The 10,874-nt window shown below is 36.2% G+C and overlaps 1 protein-coding gene and 1 pseudogene across 4 annotated transcripts; one reads left to right on the plus strand and one right to left on the minus strand.

The window, feature by feature from the left end:
- The first annotated feature begins 658 nt into the window (after nt 1-658).
- LOC147496085 (putative disease resistance protein At5g43740) lies at nt 659-6,148 on the plus strand. 4 transcript variants are annotated; one of them, XR_015197954.1, is made up of 5 exons: nt 659-938; nt 1,166-4,344; nt 4,595-4,627; nt 5,169-5,355; nt 6,039-6,148. XR_015197954.1 is itself a non-coding variant. In XM_086564859.1 (2 exons), exon 2 carries the CDS (start codon nt 1,168-1,170, stop codon nt 2,137-2,139), a length of 972 nt encoding a protein of 323 aa, XP_086420985.1. In that variant the 5' UTR covers nt 667-938; nt 1,166-1,167; the 3' UTR covers nt 2,140-3,529. The 4 variants fall into 4 exon arrangements, 1 of the variants encoding a protein (XP_086420985.1); XR_015197953.1 differs by having other exon boundaries at nt 4,595-4,740; nt 5,169-5,365; nt 6,039-6,132; XR_015197955.1 differs by lacking the exons at nt 659-938; nt 1,166-4,344 and having other exon boundaries at nt 4,368-4,740.
- Nucleotides 6,149-6,405: 257 nt separating this feature from the next.
- LOC147496086 (putative sugar phosphate/phosphate translocator At3g14410) lies at nt 6,406-10,792 on the minus strand (annotated as a pseudogene).
- Between the last annotated feature and the right edge of the window lie 82 nt (nt 10,793-10,874).

Consider the following 10,874-nt stretch of genomic DNA (forward strand, 5'->3'; position numbering starts at 1 on the left):
AATGGCTAACAGAACAACAGAAGCACAAAAAACTCGATTTTCTGGGCAAAGTTGTGAGGCAAAAGGAATCAAAGAGTGTATAAATTGGTTCCTTCCACAAGATTTGGCATCCCCTGGGAATAAATTGTTCAACATGATCAGAAAACAAAGTTCTCTTAACTATTTTAACTAACAAAATGCAAATAACAATCATAGCTAAGTCAAATATTTTGCAAAATGGAAGAAACCGAAAAAATAGTCAACCTGTGGAGTAGCTTATATTCTCCTGGTAAAGAAGTAGCAGAAAGGGAAGTGTGTTTAGCTTTAGCTTTAGTTAGTGGTAAGGGAATATGGGACAAAGCTTTACTTAGTGGTAGTAAACCTTTTTTGACGTGGAAGCACATCATGCTGCGTGCAAGCTAAGCAAACTACTCTCTTTTCTCTAGTGTGAAGAAACAGAGTTGGCTTCTTTATTTTTTTACTACTTAGTTTACCATTAAACCGATGTTAATTCCGGACCAGACTTTGTACAATATTTACACCATTCATAATGAATTCGCACTAATCACATTTGTAATGAAATTTGCATTTTTTATGTCGGCAAAAACAGAAAATCGGATGATCAAAAATTCAAATGAAGTTACGTAGGAAGCAAGTCAACAACAGAAGTGGTCTTACCAAAGTATCAAACATAGCATTCAATAATGGAAGACCCACCAGTCCCACCACCACGCGCAAAGGAAGAAGACTTGAAAGAAAAGTAGAGACCTGATAATACACTATGTAAGATAAGATATTTGTGGTTCACACATTCTCTCTTTATTGACTGTAGGAAGAAACAGAGTTGTTGGTTTTTTTCATTTCATCACAAACAGTAGAGAGAGTTTTCCATAACTTCTTTGTCGATCTCGGACTAGTGCTCAGCTTAACATCACTCGATCAATTATATTATATATAAGGTCAGTTTCTTACAAATTTTCTTCTTCATTGTTAGTTGCTATTATACACTTGATTATTACTCTTGTTTTTTAATTGTCATTCATTGTTAAAGGTTAACAACATAACCATGTTTTGCAAACTTAAACTCTTGATCCATCACTTATTTGAAATCTGAGCTAACCAATTCTACTGATAAAATCCAATGATGACTATCTCTTAACAAGTAATTAATGCGTTGTAATGACAGGAATGGAGATCCTTGTAGCAGCTATTGGAACCATATTGAGTTGTGGGTGTAACAGCATGAACGCGTCACTGGAAGAGAAGTGTAAGTATATTAAAAGTTCGAAAGAAGAAGTTCAGTCGTTGAGAGACAGAAAACAAGAATTGATTGCCCAAGTAAACGATGTAAAAGCGAAACTGTTGATTGCGGAGGGGGAAGGAAAGGCGCGCACAAGTATTGTAGAAAACTGGTTGAATACAGCCAATGGTGTTATATCCGAGGTAGATGTGGTGCAAACCCAAGCCCAAGTACCGAACAGTTGCCTAAGTGGAGTTTTACCTAATTGTTCTTCAAGAGCGAAATTGGGAAAACAAATGCTCAAGTTGATTGACGAGATGACTAATCTCTTAAATGCTGGTCGGTTCTCAGATGAGGGCATTAGCGTTTTTGTTCAAGAGATAGGAATGGAGATGGCAACAACAAGACTGATTGGTAAAACTACTGCTGAGAAGAACTTGGAGATGGTTTGGGAATGTTTACTAGGTGATGAATTTCAGAAAATTGGTGTCTATGGGATGGGTGGCGTGGGCAAAACCACTTTAATGAAGAACATCAATAATCGACTCTTGCAACAACAAAGCCGCTTCGAAAGGGTTCTGTGGGTCACTGTATCCAAAGATGTTAATGCTCAAAAACTTCAAAGCGAGATTGCAAAGAAAGTCACATTGGATCTTTCTGCTGAACAAGATGAAGCTACACGGTCATCAATGTTGCTAAATGCATTGCGTAGAAAGGGAAAGTTTGTGCTTATCCTAGACGACATGTGGGAGGCATTTGATTTACTAGATCTTGGAGTTCCCGAACCTACAACATACAATGGGTGCAAGATAGTATTAACTACTAGATCATTGGAAGTGTGCAGAGGGATGTTGTGCCAGAAAGATGTCAAAGTTGAACAGCTTTCTCTAAGGGCTAAACATGGGAACTGTGTTCGGTAAATGTCGGTGAAGAGCTTGTTCCCGACGTGGAAGAGATTGCAAAAGAAGTTGTTGCAGAGTGTTGTGGTTTGCCGCTTGCAATCATCACAATTGGGCGAGCTATGAGAAGCAAAGATGTTGGTGATATTGATGAGTGGCGAGTTGCATTATCAGATCTGCGAGAATCTACAAGTTTGAACATGGCCATGGAGGAGAAAGTCATTCAGCGTCTGAAATTCAGTTACGATCAACTAAAGGAAAACCACCAGAAGTGTTTCTTATATTGTGCATTGTATCCTGAAGATTATATAATCGACACTAGTAAGTTGATTGAGTATTGGGTTATGGAAGGGTTAGTCGAGGGATCGAGCAAAGAAGATGAAATGCGTCGTGGCCGTGTTATACTGAATAAACTAAAGGGTTGTTGCATGCTAGAAGAAGTTTCTTTAAAAGGTAGTCTTCATTTTAAAGTTGATAGGGACCTTGTTAAAATGCATGATTTGATTAGGGATATGGCTCTTTACATCACGAAAACAAAACCTAAATTCATGGTCAGAACTGGGCTTTCATCAACAAAAGTACCGCATGAAGATGATTGGTCGGAAGATCTTGAGAGGGTTTCGTTTATGGAAAGTGGAATAGAAAATATTTTAATTATTCAAATGCCCAAAACTCTTGACATTGATCTTTGCTTTCGGAAAGAACTATTCATCTAGATCAAAAAGCTTTTGTGCCCGATTTTTTTATGAATTCACGACTGAAACAGGTTGTGCCCTGATTTTTTATGGACATGATTAGTCGGACGGTTCTCGATTTATCCGGGACTCTTATTGAGTGAATTGCAGATTCACTTTCTCGATTTGGTGAATCTTCGTGGTTTACTCTTAATTGAATGTTGGAAATTAGTTAGAGTGCCTTCTCTATCAAAAGCTTCATCCATCGAGAGTGTTGAAGCTCACAAGTTCTGCCATAGAAGAACTGCCTCATGGGATGGAAATGTTGGTCAACCTCAGAAGCCTTAATCTCAGTGACAATAGTAAATTGAAAGAAATGATCCCTCCAGGATTGATATCCAAGTTGTCCTTACTTGAAGAGTTGTCCTTGGTGAGAATAGAACCGAAATATGTGTATGCGCGAGAAAGAGTGGGAGATTTCGTGCAGGAACTCTCAAGCCTGACACACTTGGAGAATCTTACAATCAAATTTCACGAGCTGTCGGACTTTATTTCCTACGGTGAATTTACAAACTTTGAAAAGTTAAAAAAGTATTTTATTGATATGGAAATAGAAACAGGTTATTACGAAAGTCAGCCCCAGGAGAGAAGTCTATGTTTGTCCAACTCAAAGGGTATTCCTTGCAATGCCCTCCGACTTCCGAAAAGCATTCAATATCTTAAAGTTGAACATTTCAATGAAATCTCAAGGTTATCAGAGTTGCCCTTCCAACACGGAGCTTTTCCTTGTTTGAAGAGGTTAGATATCAGGAATTGTGATAATATCAAAGTTTTATGCTCGTCTAGGTTGCTTCAACAGCTTCATAACCTTGAAGAGATCACCGTGGGGGATTGTGAACAATTGGAGGAGCTAGTGGTAGCGGATGGAGATGAGAGTGGTGCCATTCCAGTACTCCCGAGGTTACATAATCTGAACTTAATAGGATTACCAAAACTGAAGAGCAATTGGAGTCAGCTATTCATGTACAGCAACTCTTGGCAGGATGTTTATATTGACAGTGTCAAACTGGACCGCCTGTTTTCAACTAGGTTATTACAACACTTTCAATACCTGGAAGAGATCTGCGTAGTGAATTGTGCAGAATTGGAGGAACTAATTGTAGAAGAAGAAGAACCATCTGAAATTGATGATACTGTCGCACTCCCAAGGTTGAAGGCATTGAATTTCTTGAATCTACGGAAACTGAATAGCATTTGGAAGGGCGTGATGGTTTGTGACTCTCTTCAGGCAGTTCAAGTAGAAAATTGTCCTGAATTGAAAAGGCTCCCTCTGTTCAACCGAGAACATCAGTCAGCCCCACCTTCTCTCAAATCAATCTATGGAAGCAGAAAATGGTGGGATTCACTCGAGTGGGGAGATTACCCACGTCCTGAACATCTCTTTCGAAGGGTGGGTTGAAATGATCTTTTTCTCGAAAATCTTCGCTTCTTGGCTTGGTTTTCCTTTCTGCTTCGATAACCTGCTTCTACACTGAAAACCCTTTCGATCAAGGTATGTGTCATGTTCATCCGTAGTTTCAAGCTTTTCAACAGAAACTTTTTTTCTTTTTAGGATTTTGTTTGATTTGTTGCCGTTTTTAAAGATTTTCAAATAATTTGATAGATAATAGGTCATGCTGATGTTGTTGTTTAATTTATCAACCGATAAATTCAAATTGATTTAGTGGAGAATCAGAAATTCTAGTCTTGTTTTGGTTTCAATTGATTGAAATATTGAATTTGTTTGTTTTCGTTTTTTGCAGGGATTGTCACAAATAGTATTGGAACTTCTTTTGGTAAGGGTAAAACTCAGCGGTGGGAGTCTAATGTGTCAACAATGTCAGCGTAACCGACAACACCCGTGCTGTCGTCTTTTGTTCCAATTGCACAAAAACGTCACCAACAACTGGTATTTAGAACTGTAAATAATTAATGATATCTATTAACTAGAAATCTATTTTTAATATACAGTAGTTGAAATTTTCGTAATTGGATGTGTTGTTTTGATGAATTGATAACAATTGTGCTCTCGATCGTTACTCTTTTCAGTTTCAGTTGTAACTCCCTAAATGTAATTTGTTAGGACCTAGAAGATCAAGAGTTTTGAAATGGGAATTTCGACAGTTCAAAAAGTGTATATAAAGATTGTCACTTTTTCTGAATTTTATTGCTAAATAATAATTTTGTGTACAACTATATAATGAGTTTATTTGAAAATTCTGGTTTCTGTATGGAATATAACAGGTGGTATGGCATTTGCCTTTTTGTTTCGATCTGTTACTTTTTACTTTCTTGTATTTTTTTTTTGTAGAATACCAACATAATATTTGTGTACAGTCTGCGAGGAACCCAATCCAAATGACAAACTTCAGCAGCTCCTCTACTTGCTACACGGAGTGTTTCCTCTCCTCCGACAAGTTGTTTCGGAGCAGGATTCTGAGATAGAAGTGAAAGCCAAATCACAGGGTTGAGCATGCGGAAATGAACATCAGAATCAAAAGAATTAAACTTGATGAAGATGGAGGTCAGTATTGGTATGCTCAAATACCCTCATGTTTGTATTGGCTTCTTCTTTTTCTTTTTTTTAGAAGTTTTTTTTGTTACTTCCAAATATTGTAGTTGCAACTGAAATTGCTTTTATTTTTATCTTTACTTTTTGTTTTTCGATTTGTTTGTGGTTGTGGGAGGGGGATCATGTCTTTTTACTTGTTCCCTTCTTTGCATGTGACCATACAACTTTTTTTTATGGTGATATAACTCGAAGTCATTTACATCTTAGTTGGAGATAGATTAGATGTATTGTTGTGGTTTGATCAGTAGCAAGTCCTGTATACATGTGTTTTGTTGTTCACTTACCAAAGGGGAAAAAAAACATGAAGTTCGGGCCATTTTGTAATAAGCAGATTCATTTTATTAGACAGAAGATCAATACAAGAAACCGGTAGGAAGGACATCTATATATTCTAGTACTCATTATACAACTAATGCATCTTATGTTCCTCACTAGTAGCGCTTTTTAAAGATTTTAAATAATTTGTTGTTCAATTTATCCACGTGATAAATTGAATTTGTGTTGATTTTTTCGTGGAGATTCAGAAATTTAGTCTTGTTTTGGTTTCAATTGATTGGAATTTTGAATTTGGTTGTTTTGTTTTTTTCAGTTGATTTGGATTTTATTTGCATCTTCTGATTCTATATATGCATTAGGGAGGAGCTGTATAAAGAATGTGTTGCAACATTACAAGATGGGATGTTGCTAAGTAGCAAAGATTCAAGTGTAGTAAAGAAGGCATTGAGGAGGCTTTTATAAATGCCGATCTGTGGGTTATTGAACTGGTATGAGCATTAGTTTCGATAGTTGCCAATGTTTTTAAAAGACCAATTCGAAAGCATTGCCATTTTTTCTCCAAGCACGGCCTTAATCACACCAGGGTACGCACACTTATTTGCAAAATATATGTTATTGTGTTAAATTTATTGTTATTTGGTCTCTTTTTGCTAAGGCTTGAAGAGACAGGGAAGCAAACTGAATCTGGTTCTACAGCAACAGCTATATTTCTTAGAAATGATATGGTTACTTACCAATTCCATAACCAAATAGGTTTATAACAGTTAGCTTTGTGTCCAGCAAACAGAAGGGCTGACAGTAGGACAACCGCAATCCTTGACAACTCCCGCGACACGAATAAATCAATGCACTTGTGTGTGAGATGACAAGGAACACCGATAGATTCAGTGTGGGGAATTGAGGGCGGGTCAGCACAAGGAGGTTGAAAACTCCATGGCCCATTAAAAGCATTCATCTTTGGCAGCTCTAGAAATATCCATGGGATGAAGAGAGGCATAGAGCACTGCAGAAAACAATATTTTGTCATGGAGGCAGCTTTTCACGTAAGGAGCTGGAAATCAAACTTATGAAAGAAAGTTCTACACATACCTGCACGGACTGACATAGTACATTACAGATATAGGATTTAGTTTGAGACCCTTCCTTTTCACAAATATCTCCATGAAAATTAGCCTCAACGCTTCTCCAACAACACCTCCCATTTGGTAAACCACTCCCCGATCCAGTTAACATTTACTTCTCCATATGAAGCAACAAGAACGCCAAAACTGATCAACGACATTATGAAAAACATTCTGCAGCTCATAAGTTCCAAAAGTCCTGCTGCTACTCAAGAATAAAGACCGCTACAGGCACTGCACATTTGAAAGCTTACATTATGAACATTTGCCCCAAGAAATGGCTGTATACAGGTAAGAAGAACACTTCAGACTGTGTGAAGGTTGGGATACTTCAATCTCTAGCCATGTAACAATTACCCCAGCTGACGCAGGGGCACTTGGACATACTTACATGGACAGATTTGACTCGCGTACATACTTACATTAAAAAGGTAATAACATAGGCACATAGCTATACAGGGGTAGTTGAGTTTGGAGAAAACATACTGATAGCTTTTCAACATTTGTGCGAATGCAACAGAAATATACATATATGCAGTGCTCCCCAGCCACAGCGTCATCACAAACATTGCACCAATTGGGATAACTGAAGTAGTGTATCTGAACACCAAAATTAGAATTCAATTCATGAAACTACCCTTTCATATCAATTATCAGATAATAAAAATCTTATTCTATATAATCGGTCCATTATATGCAATTAATCCCCGACCGATTTCCCGTGCTTATTATCTTAAACTACATTCTAATAATGAAGAAGGATTTGTTTGATGCTTACATATCTAAAGTCATTCCCTCTTCAACCTTCATAATCTGCAAACGCACAATCAAGTTAAGCAGAATCCTATAAACAAAACTAGTATGTTCAACAATATATAAAAAATGTACCTTGAAAACTTTAGATGATGATTAATTTGTAATTCTGAACCTATACTAGACCTAATGATTAATTTGTAATTCTAGAGATGATGATTGAAATTCAAATTACTATTCATGACCTGCAAATCCGGTAAAAATAATTTTGAAATGCGATATATAATTTCTCGAAGAACTTGGAATAATCTCTGCAATATATAGTCCGACCCCTTTCAACCAAAAAATAGAGCCCCTCTTTGAACAATTGCATCACTACTCTATGTGACATTAGTAAAACCTAATCATATCTAGAACACCTAAGATAATTAGAAAATAAGAAATGTAGATGCACAAAATTGTTGAAATTATTCATAAAAATCTGGACATTAGTACATAACAACACTAATGGGTCTAAGTTGCACTAGGGCATTCAATTTTGATTATTTTCATTTTTGTGTGACAAATAATAATTTCAAATAAGAGTTGTGAATAATTAGTTAAAAAAAATGAGTTTTGTTTTTATGCTTGGCTGGGTTGGGATTGGCTCATCCTCACTCAATTTCCTGGCTCCGCCACTGCCCACTGCATGCATCCACGTAACAAAAATGTCAATCAAATTAATCATACATATAAATATGTATATGAAATAGATTTGTATCAGCTGTGACTGACCTTATTAAAGAAAATCTGACCCCTGGATAGAAAGATGTATAAAAAGAATGTAAATGTAAGTGAGAGCTCCTTCTCTGATTGTTTTGCCAGATATTTCAACGACTGTAAAGCCCAGCTCGAAGTTTTGGTCCATGGTGAAGCCCACGGGTTGAAATTTTTTGAGTGATGAGCTGATGAAAAATGTTGAAAATTTCAGCTGACAAAACTGGGCATAGCAGAGGAAGTGAGCAGAGTATAAAATTGCTGTATGGTCATTGGCACTAAATAAAATCACGACAATTGCAAAAGTGCCAATCACAAATCATAACTCTTGTGGGTGAGGTTCAAGTGAGAAGCCTTATTGGCTTTAGGTTCCTGAAATCTTACTGAAAGCCTGCACGATAGGGTTGGAATCAGATTCAATACATAGCTAGCATATTTGCTCCACCTAGTAACAAAATGTTTGTCTGTGGCGGGATGTCACTAATTATGTACCAAGATGGACATATGTGTATGGATGCCCATATACTATCACATAGACAAGTCACACTCAAATCAAATGCATCTATAATTCCATATTTTTAAATTATTTTTTTCAAAGTGAGGTATTCAAAAGAAAGTAACTAAAATTTATTATAGTTAAAAATCCAAACCCCTTCCTCAAGAAACTTGAAAAGTCCACTGAAAAACCAAAGAAATCATATATATATATATATATCATTAACCAGTATAATAATCCAAGTAGTTGGAAATTCGCAGCCAGCATTGATCACAAATCCATTATCACAAACAGTACCATAACATACTTTTGGAAAAGCAAGTTGGGTGTCACAGTATAAATGGAGCTATGAAAATAACTAAAATTGATTATCTATCTAATAAAATGGGAAGTGTGGGGTTCAAAAAGTCTTATCTAAAGATAGGTAATCATTTTCACTAAAAATATGACTTAAGATATCTAAGTGTTTGGAGGATTTGTCTGATTTTGTTAAATCACAATCAATAACATGGGATCGACCCAAAATCAATAATTGTGGCTGAGAGCTTATCAGCTGTTGAGCCTCCGAATTTGATATGGTATTGCACAATTAGTCAATTAGGTATGACTGCCCGATAATGCTATTGGACTTATGTATAATAGGCAATTAGGGCGCTTGCTTTATCTTTTAAGGCAATGAGTTGTTTGTTGTTGGAGTTGTCGAGATAAGCGGCCATGGCGTCGGTCTCGTAATTGGTGAGGCATACCTTAGTAGGTAAAAATCGTGAAAAAATAATTATCTTCAAAAATCAAAGGTATTTGTTATTGACGGACCCGATTTGTATTGGGCCCGGATCTTCATTAAAAAACAATTATTACAAAGTGTGCCATTGGTTTCAAAAAATATAAAAAAAATTATTACAATTATGTCATTTAATCAAAAAATTGAATTGAAACCCCAAACTTAAATGACCCCTTCGTCGTTTGAATTTAAATCACAAACAAACAGCGCTTTATTTGGGACTTAGTCAACGACCGTGGGGTTGTTTTAAGTCCCAAAAACTTGGTTTAATTTAAGACGTAGTCAAGCGACCATGCATGCCAATCGAAGAGCTCGAAAAACAGAACTTTTAAATTTTTTTGAAAGTTCAAATCTCAAACGACATGCCCACACCGTGCGGGGTGAGTCCCAAGCGATGTGGCCGTAATCGTTTTGGGGAACTTAAAAAAAAAATAACAAATTTGGATTTAGAAAAATCCCAAACGATATGGCCACGTTTGAACTAAGTCTCCGGCGATGTGGCAATGCGTTTAATTTTTTTTGAAAAAATATAAAGTTATGTTTTTGGTCCAAACGGTGTGGCGAGTCGTTTGAGATTTGGACTTTGAAAATATAAAGTTACGTTTTTGGGCTTTTGAGCGGTTGTGGAATATCGTTTAGACTAAGTCCTAAACCGTGTGGCGAAATCGTTTGGGGACTTAATCCAAACGACTTAGCGGTGTCGTTTAAGTTTGGGTTTTCGAATCTTTTTTTTTTTGGACCAATGGCAAAACTATAATAATTGTTTTTTAGATTTTTGAAACCAATAAAGACACTAATAATAATTTTTTAGGACTTGATATACTATCTCTACACTATATGATAGCGGGTTTGTAGGAACCACACTTCTCAACAGAACAGTATATTTCTAATCTCTCAATTTTAAGATTTTAGAACCACCTCCCTACGTTTATTTAAATTACATCTCTCATATTTATTAATAATTACAATTGGCTCCTGATCTCTATTAAAATTGAACCACCTGCTTCTTCAATAATTGTAGGATAGTCTTCTTAATTTAAAAAGCTAAAAATTTATGTATAGGAATTGTATATCTTCTCCATTTTTAGAAAATTGTTTCTCTTTTCTTAGTGAGGATTAACAAAAATTGTTTCTCTTTAGTTTTTTTAACAATTTTCATTTTAGTTATTTACAACTTGGCGAACTGATGCTTACCACAGTACACATGCTAGTAGTACTCAAATCAAAACACCACAAAAATAGAAAAACAAAAAAACAAAATCGTAACTCGTGAGTGATGACTCCCCAA

Source organism: Coptis chinensis, chromosome 6 (genome assembly GCF_015680905.1).
Source record: "Coptis chinensis isolate HL-2020 chromosome 6, ASM1568090v1, whole genome shotgun sequence".
In the NCBI taxonomy this organism is placed as follows: Eukaryota; Viridiplantae; Streptophyta; class Magnoliopsida; order Ranunculales; family Ranunculaceae; genus Coptis; species Coptis chinensis.

Coding starts and splice junctions, on each gene's coding strand:
- LOC147496085 (XM_086564859.1), top strand. CDS start 1,168: ATGGAGATCCTTGTAGCAGCTATTGGAACCATATTGAGTTGTGGGTGT.